This window comes from Amphibalanus amphitrite, unplaced genomic scaffold (genome assembly GCF_019059575.1).
Source record: "Amphibalanus amphitrite isolate SeventyFive unplaced genomic scaffold, NRLGWU_Aamphi_draft 000006F_arrow, whole genome shotgun sequence".
NCBI classification, from domain to species: domain Eukaryota; kingdom Metazoa; phylum Arthropoda; class Thecostraca; order Balanomorpha; family Balanidae; genus Amphibalanus; species Amphibalanus amphitrite.
The window spans coordinates 2,158,025-2,172,500 of NW_024881502.1; the positions used below are offsets into that span (position 1 = coordinate 2,158,025).

Here is a 14,476-nt window from a genome sequence, read left to right on the forward strand (position 1 = left end):
GCCTGAGATTTTGCCTCGAAACTATGCACACTTTTGTTAACAGCAGCAAAAGCAGAATATGCTTCAAGGGCTACAACCGTAGCCCTTGTATAAGTAGGGGAGAGTGGGGAAAGATGCCCAGGGTTTTGCTATGTCATGTATTATTCGAAAATGACGATCGGAAAGCAAAAACTTGGAGTTTCAACGGAAGCCGACATCATTTTTCTCCAAAAATATCACACTTTCGTGCCTGAAATATGATAACGTTTTTTGCTATTAAGCATTTTCCTGAAGAAGTGAAAGGGGGCATCTTACCCCACAGGGTGGGAAAGACGCCCCCTGGCGTTGGGGAAGATGCCCCCTGCATTGAAAGTGACATAAATGGGCACGTGAATCGCCTGAACGAATCAGCAGTCCCTTCGAGCCTGCAGTAGACACCAAACGTCATCGAAAGGGCCCTCAAAAGTAGTCGTAAGGGGCTTCAGAGGTCATCGTTAGGGCCATCATAGTCCAGCGCGGCCAAACAAGCCTCCGTGGTGGCGTTCGGAGACCACTGTGGGGCCCTTATAGGTCTTCATGATGCTTGAGGGCCCTCGAGCCCATCGTGGGGACCTCAGATGCCAGCGCGGCCCGTGGAGCCAACGTGGGAGCTCTCGAAGGATGTCGTGAGGGGCCCTGGAGCCAATAATGGGGCCCACAGAGGCCGTCGTGAGGGCTCCAGAGTCAGATGCCGCCCAAAAAGTCGCTGTGTGGGCCGAGAGACCGGCATTGGGAGCACCCGACCGTACTGGACTCCCAATAGTCCCAGATCAGCTTTTGTCTCTCATCACAAGTATGTAATAAAAGATTTGACGGCCTGCTTGAAGGACAGCCTAGGGATTTAGGGGGGCGTCTTTCCCCATCAGGACAGGGGGCATCTTACCCCAAGGTACCGAATTAACATTAAATCAGTACAATTTGTTAGCCATAAAACTACACCCTGAAACAAACTGTTTGGGACACAGTACGCGCATGTTAATGTATCACGACTATAGCAAGGGACGCAAAAATTATCTACCTTCTTTGATATTTACAATGTTTTGACACCAAAATATTTTTTGAAAGCAGCAAATAAAAAACATGCAATCACCAGCCAGCCGTTGCCCAACTGAGCTTCACAAATTTTTGTGCAGTTAACAAGGCAGGCTTGCGCTTTACGCTAAGAACATTAATTTCCAGGTTCGATTCTTTGTTTCGCCGCTAGAGGGGGTGGGGCGTCTTTCCCACCCTGGGCATCTTACCCCACTCTCCCCTAGTAGGTATAACTTAATATCTACTTAATATCTAATAAGTGGCGGATATTAGTACTACAGTAGTAGATGGACGTGGACTCAAAATAGCACTAATAGAAAAAATAATAGTTAAATATTAAGTAATTGTATGCACGGGGTTACAGTTCTATGCTGCCACATAGGGAGGGCTCAGGAGAAAGATGACGTCACAGGGTGTCAAGGTTTTGTTGATTTTTGTGACTTTGCTGTGCAGTAAATTATCTTTTTTAGGCTCTAAGGGAGCCTTAAGGTTAATATCAAACTGTCCTAGAGTATAAAATCCTTGGAAGATTAACATTGGCGCAGATTTGTAGACACCCGCTGACGTCATCTGTCAAGGTCACCGATGTAAACAAACGGCTAACCATTCTACCTCCTATATACGGCCTTGATTGTATGTGTGTACCAAAAAGTAGGAATATGCAAAAATTATCCTTGAAGTCTGCTTTGGACTTTATCTCAACATTTACCCACATGTTGGTACCTACTCTACTAATGCCCACATATTATGGGCATTAGTAGAGTAGATGTCACACGAAGGTTTTCCAACTGAGGAGAGGTGCTGTAGGCTGGTAGGTTGTAGGGTAGGTTTGTAGGTTTGTAGGTTGTAGGTTTTTAGGTTGTAGGTTTGTAAGTTGTAGGTTGTAGGTTAGGTTAGGTTAGGTTAGGTTTGTTTAGGTTTTCCTAGAAAGAAGCACCTCCGGGTATGGTATGGCACCTCTCCTTGGTTGGAAAACCTTCGTGTGACGTCTACTCTACTGTCTAATACCATCTTAGGTAAAGTGAGGTCAAGTTATATATATATACCTTTGTCATTTCTACTTGAAGTGTATATGATTTTTGAGTATCAAATAATTTTATGAATAATTTTCTAGGTAAATATATATTTTGTAACTTAATAGTGATTTTTCATTCAAATTTGAGCCTAAGATGAAAAGGGAGGATGAGGATTTCACCAATCCCACAGGGAGTCATCACAGAGGTGAAGCGTGGTTAAAGGGACCCTCCTACCTTCAAAAAAGTTTATGAATTGGCATGAAAGTGATGTCGCTCGGTTCAGAAAGAGCGAAAACGAATATCTACCAAATTTCACCAAAAAATATTCACCGGTTTTCAAGATATTAGACTTTTACTTTTGTTTACTTTATGGGATCTCCGCTGTTCCTAGCGACTTTATTTGGAAGCAATAGTTTGGCAGCTGAAAGTGCGGCACTTGTTGCACGCAAAACAGCATATACCACGCGTGCTACAAAACGTTTTAGCCAAACATTTAAAAATCGTTAGATATCTGCGCTGACGTCACACATTCAGAGGGGTATTCCTATGCATTAGCCCCTCTGAATCAAAATGCTGCAATTTTTAAATTCAATATTTCCGATTTAAGGCATTTCTTGATGTTGTGAGTGCCGAAACCGGTAATTGTGAGCCAGGGACCCCATTTTGGCTATCTCAACTCAAATCTAATGTTAAGGTGGGAGGGTCCCTTTAATCGGACATTCCTTCAGATAATGAATTTATACCTATATGATCGTTAACTCACACAGTCTCAAAAAAGGATAAGTTTTGAATAACAAATAAAGCAAAAGCTAACATTTTCGACGAAACTGGCGCACATCATTGTAACACATCCCATGAATAAATGCTCAGGGATGCAATTCACGTATATGAAAAATAGCATTGCCAAATAGTTATACAGCATACAAACAGAAAACACCAACTCACCGAAGACAATCCGTTTCTGAGTGCTGAGAGCTTCAACCGCGCAACGCTCGCCATTTTCACGTGGAATCGGGACGTTTGTATAATTGCATGCAGCTTGATATCAATCTCGTACATGCAGATTCCGGAATGTCCGTGAAGTTAGCGTCAGCAACAGCAACGAATACAGCGTCGGATTCAGAATCGCTTCAAAAACTGCCATCAGGTCAATTGGGGGACGGGGAACACGAATATGACATTTATTTTGCCCTAGCTCCCTTCCTTCATCCCTTAATCGTCCCTTAAAGGACGGGGCGCGTCAAAAGTGCCCCAAGGCTTCGTCTGATCGCCAAAATAAGGGTCGCAATTGATTCCTCGGGTCAATATCTAACCTCAGTCGAAGTTTCCAGACCTGTGGCTCCTATCCCTCATCCCTTAATCGTCCCTTAAAGGACGGGGCGCGTCAAAAGTGCCCCAAGGCCTCGTCTGATCGCCAAAATAAGGGTCGCAATCGATTCCTCGGGTCAATATCTAACCTCGGTCGAAGGTTCCAGACCTGTGGCTCCTATCCCTCATCCCTTAACCGTCCCTTAAAGGACGGGGCGCGTCAAAAGTGCCCCAAGGCTTCGTCTGATCGCCAAAATAAGGGTCGCAATCGATTCCTTGGGTCAATATCTAACCTCAGTCGAAGTTTCCAGACCTGTGGCTCCTATCCCTCATCCCTTAATCGTCCCTTAAAGGACGGGGCGCGTCAAAAGTGCCCCAAGGCCTCGTCTGATCGCCAAAATAAGGGTCGCAATCGATTCCTCGGGTCAATATCTAACCTCGGTCGAAGGTTCCAGACCTGTGGCTCCTATCCCTCATCCCTTAATCGTCCCTTAAAGGACGGGGCGCGTCAAATGTGCCCCAAGGCTTCGTCTGATCGCCAAAATAAGGGTCGTAATCGGGATGGCGACCCTTATTCAGACGAAGCCTTGGGGCACTTTTGACGCGCCCCGTCCTTTAAGGCACGATTAAGGGATGAGGGATAGGAGCCACAGGTCTGGAACCTTCGACTGAGGTTAGATATTAACCCGAGGAATCGATTGCGACCATTATTTTGGTGATCAGACGAAGCCTTGGGGCACTTTTGACGCGCCCCGTCTTTTAAGGGACGATTAAGGGATGAGGGATACGAGCCACAGGTCTGGAAACTTCGACTGAGGTTAGATATTGACCCAAGGAATCGATTGCGACCCTTATTTTGGCGATCAGACGAAGCCTTGGGGCACTTTTGACGCGCCCCGTCCTTTAAGGGACGATTAAGGGATGAGGGATAGGAGCCACAGGTCTGGAACCTTCGACTGAGGTTAGATATTGACCCGAGGAATCGATTGCGACCCTTATTTTGGCGATCAGACGAAGCCTTGGGGCACTTTTGACGCGCCCCGTCCTTTAAGGGACGGTTAAGGGATGAGGGATAGGAGCCACGGGTGTGGAACCTTCGACTGAGGTTAGATATTGACCCGAGGAATCAATTGCGACCATTACTTTGGCGATCAGACGAAGACTTGGGGCACTTTTGACGCGCCCCGTCCTTTAAGGGACGATTAAGGGATGAGGGATAGGAGCCACAGGTCTGGAACCTTCGACTGAGGTTAGATTTTGACCCGAGGAATCGATTGCGACCCTTATTTTGGCGATCAGACGAAGCCTTGGGGCACTTTTGACGCGCCCCGTCCTTTAAGGGACGATTAAGGGATGAGGGATAGGAGCCACAGGTCTGGAACCTTCGACTGAGGTTAGATATTGACCCGAGGAATCGATTGCGACCCTTATTTTGGCGATCAGAGGAAGCCTTGGGGCACTTTTGACGCGCCCTGTCCTTTAAGGGACGATTAAGGGATGAAGGAGCTAGGGCAAAATAAATGTCATATTCGTGTTCCCCGTCCCCCAATTGACCTGATAGCAGTTTTTGAAGCGATTCTGAATCCGACACTGCATTCGTTGCTGTTGCTGACGCTAACTTCACGGACATGATTCCGGACCCTTTCAAATCGCCTCAAAATTGGCATGTAGACCAAACAGGACAGGCTGATCACGAATCCGAAGTCCGTTCCGAGGCACATTGAAACTTTTCCCGTAATTGACGAATTACGGATCGGCATGCAGATTCCGGACCCTTTCAAATCGCCTCAAAATCGGCATGCAGACCAAACAGGACACGCTGATCACGAATCTGAAGTCCGTTCCGCGGCACATATGAAACTTTTCCCGTAATTGACAAATTACGGATCTGCATGCAGATTCCGGACCCTTTCAAATCGCCTCAAAATCGGCATGTAGACCAAACAGGACACGCTGATCACGAATCCGAAGTCCGTTCCGCGGCACATATGATTTTTTTCTGACACTGAAAGGTCCGGCGTCTGAAAAGTAGCATATCCAAAATTTCAGCTTTCTATCCCTACGCGTTCTCCAGCAATCCTGGAAAAACCGTCTGGAAGGGTGGCACCACCCCCCTCCCCTCACTGGTATGGCGAGGGTTAACCCGCGCGGCGCTGGGGGGATAAATATCCCCCCCCGCTCACGGGTTTTGCCAATTACTTAAAGACGGCGTATGACATCGTCACGAAACTTTCAGTACCTTTTTTAAAACAGTTTTTCACATTGTGTGAAAATTTTAGCGAAATCTGACGGAAAAATTTTCGAAAAAAAAATCACGGTTTTGTGACGTCACTACACGCGATTTTCGTCCAAAATCAGCCCGATATTCAAGCAGCTTCTACGCGTTCAGTTTTGAAGCGATTTCAAGTTTGTAAACGTCAAAAGATGCAAAATGTCAACGACTACAAAATGGCTGTCTCGATTTTTCAAAATTTTGAGTTTTTGACCCCCAAAATTTGGAAAAACCAAATTTTTCGGGAGATTCATATTAAATCCAGAATTTTCAAAATTTTCGAAAAAAAAAACAACCATATGTGTGAGAAGTAGGTGTGGACTATACACATTCCAAATTTCAAGTCAATCGGTCAAAAAATGGCTTTGGGATCGTCCAAAAACTAAGTGAATGTCACTCACAAAAAGTTTGAAATTTGATTTTTGGAAAAACTATACAACTTGGGGAAATACAAATGACACCAAAATGTTCCCCGTAAAATTCTGCATCCGATAGACCCTTTTTTGGTGAAAATCCAAAATTTTAAAAATTTGATTTTTTGACCTTGATTTTTTTATTTTATGGAAAAACCACAGAACTTAGGAGAGTAAAAATTACTCCAAATGTTCCCCGTAAAATTCTGCATCGGATAGATCCTTTTTGGTGAAAATTAAAATTATGAAAATTTGACCTCGTTTGACCTTGACTTTGACCTTATCTGAATTCTTAGTTTCACTTCAATTGTAGTGGAGTGGACTTTATGGGGCAATATCTGTTGAAACCTTGGTTGAAACTGCTTACTTGGAAGCTTTTGGATAGAAAACATGGACCGCCGATGCAAAAATCATGATTTGACCTTAAATGTGACCTTGACCTTACATTTGATTTGACCTTTTAAAGCAAATGTTAAGCACGCATTAGCACCTTCTCATTGTGAGCTTTCGATTGCCGCCTTCCGTTTGCTTCTACGGCCATAAGTTTTTGAGTTAGCAGGGGGGGGGGGGTAAATATTACCCCCTCCCCGAGCGCCGCGCGTTCGGCTGGAGACCCCAGCGCCGCGCGGGTTAATAAAGGGGAACGGCCACAAGTGATGGCGAGATTATATTGAAACCAAACACGGTTAACCCCGGCGAAACCCAGCCTCAGACTGCCATCGCGGCGGTGCGACAATTCGACCTGGGCGACACCAAACACCACACATACACACCACTAGTGCAATATTAATCCGCCAGGTGGCAGATGCACCGCCCGCCGCCGTAAAGGCTATACAGACAGAAACGTTTTTTTTATAGAAAACTTGGCTTTGGTGACGTCATCACGTTGAGTGGCCAATGAGCAGGCTAGTTTTCCTGTGGGCCGTTGACGTTGCTCCCTCTGCGCCAATCAGTGGGCTAATAAGCGTTTGGCATTGTTTAGATTCACGTATATGAGTCATCGGTGGGAACCGTTTTATTTGGTGATCATCACTGGCGGATCCAGGCTTGCGTTTTTGGGGGGGGGGGGGGGGCAACTCATGCAGGAGCCAAACCTAGGGTACCCCCAAATCCTGTTTTCTCATCGGATTTAGGCCACTTATTTTTCGTCACAGCCCTGACACTATGAATATTTTTTTTTTAACTAAAAGTAAAAATATATAAATGGTAGCCCATCCGACCCATGCCTTTACAGGGTGGGGCAGCATAATCGGGAATGCTTTTTGGGCTCTGATCATGAGTAGGCATGGCATTATTTTTATAAATTATATTATGGCAATGAAACGCCCAAAAGTTGTGCATCATCTGACATGACTACATCCATGAGCATGCAACTTCCTGGAAAAGAGCAGCAAAATAGTTCGACGGTGCTCCAAGTGCTTTGCGCGCGCCCATAGACACTAATGTTAAACAAGTAAAACAAGAACATTTTGTTTAAAACCCTGCAATTCCACGTAAAGGTTGCTGGGCAGGTCAACGTGTTATCACGGACGATAAGGATTGTGTGGGGATACTTAGGACAACAGGTTAACGTAATCGTCGTAAAATAACTCTTAGCAGAGGACATACAAGATGACTCACTTGAATATAAGGAAGAAGCACTTGAGCATATTAAAAAGAAACAATGTTCAAAACTTCAGCGACAAAAAATCTTATCACCAACTGGAATACGATAAAAAAGAATGGCATGCCATATAGGGGATTGTATCGAGAATATTCCAGCGGTCATGCAAAGTAAACATCCTGTTGGGGTGATGGACCTATGGGTGGTCTTCAAGGGAGGTGCACGTGGTGCACCCTACTTCATCGAGCCCGGATAAAATGAGCACCTCTGGTAAATACAACCGCACTCTGGCAGACTCACGTGGAGCCGTCGGAAGAGAGGATCACTGACGGTCCAAATCACGTCTTACGAGGACTCTGTCCGTGCTGGTACTGCAGTGAGGACGACATGTTATTGTGTAGGGCACCTCCACCTGAGATGAACCAAAAACTTCTGGTCCTTCAACTCCGCCGATTTAAATCCGACCAAATTCTTTACATGGAGCGTTTTTTGGTAGAAGTTTAACCCGCGCCCTGGTGTGGGTCTGAGCCACCTTCGCCCTGGTGGGGGGGCCAAAATGACCCCCCCCCGTCTAACTCGAAAACGAAGAGGGCTAGGAAGACGCGGAAAAAAGCAAACGAAAGCCCATAACAAGTACGTTCGAAAGTATTTCGGTCATTTTTTCGCTAAGGTCAATATTGAGGTCGCTAGAGGTCATCATAGGTCAAATTTCAGTGTTTTCGGTGTTGCCGGACATATTCCGCTGTAGCTCGGAAACTAGAAGAGCTAGAGAGCCGCGGAAAAAAGCAATCGATAGCTCTTTTCAAGCTCTTTCGCCAAGGTTCGTCAGATTTGACCTCAGCTCAACGGTTTGGCCTACAGAGGTCATGCAAGGTCAACTTGGCAAATTTCGTTGAAAATGTTTTTAACTATAGCATGCATTCACGAGAAAATAGAGAAACGATTCATGCACCATCGTGCTTGGCTCGTCGAGACGCGTCGAATGATATATAGTTTGACCTCGAAAGGTCATTTTGAAAATTTGACCTCAGGTCAAGGTCATGACCTTACCGAAATAGGTCATGCTGCATATCATTCGATCCGCATTGACGAGACAAACACGATAAACGTCGAACGGAGTCTCTATCTCTATTCAATAACAAGTAAGTGCAGAAAAACCGCTGGAGATCTCTGGTGACCAGGGAGATGACCTAGCGTGACCTCAGCGAGGTCACAAGCAAATGGTTTCACATGGGCTGTGATTTGCTGACCCAAGACACTTCAATAACGAAATATAGGAACAATCACGCCCGATTTAGCTGAAAAACAACTACTTTTCGATTCTCCCATTGACTTATAATGGGGAGCAGCGATGACCTGACCTGACCTTAGGTCACATTTATAAAAAATCCGAGATAGCCATTTTGTAGAGCTGGGCGACATCTTCAAGTACTGTAAATTTTACATCGATCGGATAAAAGCTGTGCCTTTGAGAGAGCTTTGAACTTTTTTAGAGGTGGTGTCAGTTTTGGTGACCTTGTGACCTGACCTGACCTGACCCGAACCCCCCAAAAAAGGACATGATGTAAAAATGTTGAATAAACAGCTATACAAAGTTTCAGGGCGCTAACTCAAGTGGTTTCTGAGTTATCGCTGAAAAACCACAGGGGGGGGGGGGCCAAAATGGCCCCCCCCCCACCAGGGCGAAGGTTAATGAACAACTTATCATCAGTAAAAACAGTCTTCAGTGCAAGGTACGAAGCTGATGGGCGATCATGGACAAGCAGGAGGTTGCACGTGCATGCGCGTGCTTTTGGACCCGCCTTGAGAAGGTCATCGACGCCGAGGGCGGTCAAATAGGATGAGGGATAGGTAAAAGGTGACCGATTGATAGGATGTTGCTAAAATAGTGCTTGGAGCTATATTTTTAGATTCATGACCAAATAATCCCGTTTGATATTTATTCCCGATTATGCTGCCCCACCCTGTATATTACTTTGTAAACACTTACCATTGCTTTTGTCGACCAGTTAACCCGCTTCGAGTCAGTGCTTGGGTCCCTTTGCGGGCCGGGAGGTGGTAAAACACCCCTCGGCTCTAACTCGGCTCCTGGGCCAGGCACTGATTGAACTATGTTTCATTATCGCTTGGGGGAGGGGGCAAACGGGCCACTTTAGGCCTCTGGGCAAGGCCATCTATAGAAGGTACAGTCACTCCCCCGCCGACCAATCAGAGACAGATCCTGAGTGACGTCACCCCTGATGCTCGCAAGGGGTACTCCATTCCTTTGCAACGTAAAAATGACTAACTTCATTTGAAGATTATTGATGGCACTCTACACATATCGCTCAGCCGTTGATGTCAATGGAAAGCCCAACTAATTTTCCAGCGACAAAAAAGAGCAGCAATATGCTAAGAAATGGCCGGTTTTGAAGATATAGACGATTTACAAGCCCTCTGCAGCAGCAGGAAAACAGCGAAAAAACGCATCAAGCTTATATTTTTACTATGGATAAATCATTTTTCAGTAAGTTTTTAGATATGGTATAGATTTAAGTTACAACTTTATTACAATATTTTCATTACTTGAAACTTAATTTCAAAATAATATTTTCAAAAATGGCAGCTGTTGGCCAGTAGCTTGGGAGCGATTGTGGCGCACCGCGCCATTAATTGTACTGAGGCCCCCTTATGATGTCATCAAAAGTGGAGTGACATGGGCCTGCCTCTGGGAAGGGGGCATGGCCGTAAATGCCCCCTCCCTGGATCCGCCAGTATAAGAGACCATTGGAGCTGCAGTTGGGTACCTCAGACGTCAGGGTACGCCCTCAGATGTATAGGACTCGCATGGAGACCTCTTATGCTATAGTGGACTGAAAGGACCCAAAGGAGCCTGGCTAGGGCTCCCGGAGATAGACGTGGGCCCTCAGGAGCCCGCCGGAGCCCCCAATGAGGGATAAGTGAGGGATACCAAGTGCCTGCCATTGCATATTGCATAAGCCATAACGCCATTATTAATCAATATGATATGTATCAATGGCAGATCCAAGGGGGCCACATGGGTCATGACCCCCCCTTGGTGCCCGGGGGCACCACAGGCCTGTCAGGGGCACCACCGGTCTAGCAGGGGCACCACCAGCCCGCCAGGGGCACCACAGGCCTAGCAAGGGCACCACGGGCCTGTGAGGGGCACCCCAGGTCTGTCAGGGACACCAGAGACCTGCCAGGGGCGCCGCCAGCCTCGCAGGGGCACCATGGGCCTGTCAGGGGCACCAGAGGCCTAGCAGGGGTACCAGTACCACAGGCCTTACAGGGGCACCACCGGCCTTGCAGGGGCACCTTGGGCCTGTCAGGGGCACCACAGTCCTGTCAGGGCCCAGGGGCACCAGCGGCCTAGCAGGGGCACCACAGGCCTGCCAGGGGCACCACCGGTCTAGCAGGGGCACCACCGGCCTCGCAGGGACACCACCGGCCTCGCAGACAACACGGCATCAAGCAGGGGCACCTTGGGCCTGTCGGGGGCATCACGGGTCTGTTAGGGGCACTTTAGGCTTGCTAGGGGCACCACAGTCCTGTCAGGTCCCAGGGGCATCAGCAGCCTAGCAGGGGCACCCTAGGCCCGCCAGAGGCACCACAGGCCTGCCAGGGTCCAGGGGCACCACAGACCTAGCAAGGGCACCACGGGCCTGTCAGGGGCACCTCAGGCTCCCGTGCCCCCCCCCCCCCCGGATCCGCCAGTGATGCCTCACCACGCGAAACACCGCCAACTCCCAGCTACCGCGCCATAAACACGTGCCAACAACAGTCTTTTTTGAAGGTCGACTCCACTCGCGCAACTTTTGACTGACCCTCACTGCTACCATATTGCTTCCATATTATGCTGTGGAAAGCTTTACTTCACCAAGTGTGCTAAAAACCTCCATCAAGGTATATTTTCTTAGCAATTTTTCTGACGTTTTGGGGGGGGGGGGGCAAACAGGCCACTTTAGGCCTTTGGGGGGGGGCATGGCCCCCGTGGCCCCCCCCCCCCCTGGATCCGCCAGTGGTGATCATACCGGTGCTCCCGGCCCTTGTTCCTCCGGATGCGGAAGTTTGTTTTCATTTGAAGGCAGCAAGAGCGACCGTGGGGAAAAGGAAGGTGAAGAAGAAGAAGAATGATGCTGGGATCCCCTCGGAGGTAAGTTCATTCATTCAGTATAACCAAACATAGAAGCGGTTGTTAGTAATTGAATAGATATAAAGACTAGATCGGAGAGGCCCGGCCTGGGTTTGCTTGCTAGATACGTACAGCACCGTTGGCGACAGGAAGACAATCGCAAACATAGACTCGCCGAATGCTCCCATGTTAACCAGCGCCCCAATGGCTATTCATACGTCCCACTGGGGGGGGAGCTTTTTATGCCCCCCTCTTTTCTCCGAAACTACTTAGCCGATTTTGAAATTTCAATCGCAATCGAAAGCTCGTCAGAATTCACATGGGGTTATCTTAGTTTTTTTTTTGTGTCAGGGCAAAAATGAGGTCACCAGAGGTCACCAAAGGTCAAATTTGGGCGATTTGGACCTTTCCGGACAAATCCGGCTGTATCTCGGAACCTAGAAGGGCTAGAAGGTCGTGGAAAAAACATCAGACAGCTCTTTGAATGTTCTTTCGACTAAAGCCCGGTACCCACATCGACCGCCGGATATGGGACGGGGCAAGATGGTACAAGATGGTACAAGATCGATCAAGATCAAGATGGCCTGCCTGACAGGTAGGCTGTACCGCAGAGCACGGGTGTACTGCGGGGTACCTGATGGCTGTGTTGTTTGCGCCCGATGCCTGTCCCGACGTTTTTTTGCAGGGTCTCGCTAAAATTGCTCCCATTTGAAAAGCATTGGATTTAGACCTTAGGTGTCAAAGGGGCACTGAAAGAAAAATGCCTGAAATTATCGTTTATCGTTGAAGGCTTAAATACCAATTAATAAGAAATTGTCGTTGCTTTTGTGCACAGCATGACCTTCCGACGAACCGCGGGTCTGATGCGAATAATCTACTTACATATGTATTTGACATACCTGAAGTCAACACCAAAGGATAAAAACAAACCATTGCTAACCAGAAGCATCCGGTGCGTCCAGCGTCGGTGGCGGCCGGAAGTTTTCCAAGGTCTTCTGATTTTCCAAACTAAACTAGCAGACAGATGGCCATGAAAGTACGCGGATACACAATTATCATATAAAGGCCAGCAGTTGTTATTGTTGAGAAAAAAACATTTTTTTCCAGAAAGACCATACATTTTCAGGACAGCATGGGCAAGTGATACCACAAAATATAATAAGCGTTTTGGAGTCGGAGTCAAGGCAGCTTGGTTGGCTCCGACTCCGGCTCCGATTCCGGGCTCGCTACCACGGCTCCGGGCGACTCCGACTCCGATTCCGCATCCCTGGCTATAGGCATTGATACACCATTTCAAGTTCAACTACAGGTCCCCGTACCTGTACGAGTAGGTTTAAACAGGAGGCGAGTTATTCAATGACACCAACCTGTCCTACGTTTAACAATTCTGCACTCTTTTCCAGGTGCTCAGGGAATCAGCGAAAACAGCAACTCCTCTTACGAAGAGGTTTTGGAAGAGCGTGGCATTACATCTCCAAAAACGTGGAGCAGACAATCAGAAGAACCGGAGGAAGGTGGCCCTCCTGGTCAAGAAACTTAAGCAACAATGTCACCAGAGTGCTTCGCTTCGCCGGTAATTTTTTTGTTTTTGTTTACAAAAAAGCAACGTAATATTATAATGTCCACGCCTATTTTGAAATGTCAGAAAAATTGCTTCAGGCGTTTGTTGCCTCCTAAAGGTTGGCATTTCATTGTCGATGTGAAAGCCAAACTGTTTTACATTCAATACTGTTCAAAATATTTTTTTGCATCCATAATTATTGTTTTGTTATATCTTTCTATGGGTTATCGATATTGCAAACAAAACTTAATGAGGTAGTCGGGAAACTAATCCGTTAGACGTCAGGTCGATCTGTAGCCACCCAGCGCCGGTCGGCGCCCATTGCCTCACGTTATAAAACGGTCGATTTCCAGGCGACCTAGCAGAGACATGGTAGAACGAATTACGTTGAAGCAAGTTTCACAGCATTGCCAGTGGTGTGCTGAATTGCATGCCACCGTTTTTATGTCATTTACTGAATGAAAATGGGTCCTAACGGCACGTTATCAACAGCGCTACCAGGCTCGGCCTATGTCGTTGACATCGGCCTATGGCCTATGGCCATATGTCGTTGCTATCCCCAATGCCGTTTCGTTTCTGAGTATGCTAGAGCTTAGCGACAAGAAGCAGGCGAATGATATGAATCCAACGATGTATGATTTTACTTCTCTAGATCACGTCTTGACCTCCTTATGTCAGGTCCAATAAAAAATGTTCGATGTTTTCGGCGATACAGGGCTTCACTGTGGGAGGTCACGTGTTCCGTAACTGTGTGAATGTGGTCAACTGTACAAGATTAGGGAGTGGGGAAGTGTGGGTGAGGTGCTGAGGTGGTTTAGGTTTATTCTTTTTTGCTTTCCGGGGCTTCAGTGGCTTTACAACAGTCAGGAAAGACGCGCATCTTCTATGAAGGTTATGACCTAGCTTGACCTTGACATTGACCTTGACCTTCCTACTCACTCAAGACACACTCTGGTTGATGCTCGAGGTGGTAGACATGGTAAAATATTCGCATATGTAGTTGGCTGAATGTGGTTAAAATTGCGTGTTTCTTTTTTTAATGGCGTATATATCAAAAACATTTTTCTCGACTTTGCGGATGCTACCATCGTCTTCATCATGAAATTTTGGTCCTGATC

The 14,476-nt window shown here is 47.0% G+C and overlaps 1 protein-coding gene across 4 annotated transcripts in view; it reads right to left on the reverse strand.

Annotated features, from left to right (window-relative positions):
• The window catches only part of LOC122377702 (28S ribosomal protein S14, mitochondrial-like), a 141,554-nt gene that overhangs the window by 107,993 nt on the left and 19,085 nt on the right, over positions 1-14,476 (reverse strand). For all 4 annotated transcript variants that reach the window (XM_043358068.1, XM_043358059.1, XM_043358040.1 and 1 more), the window contains one exon: positions 3,012-3,086. In XM_043358068.1, the coding sequence (XP_043214003.1) occupies positions 3,012-3,065 (54 nt within the window). In that variant the 5' untranslated portion in view covers positions 3,066-3,086. Of the gene's footprint in view, positions 1-3,011; positions 3,087-14,476 lie in introns of those variants that run through there.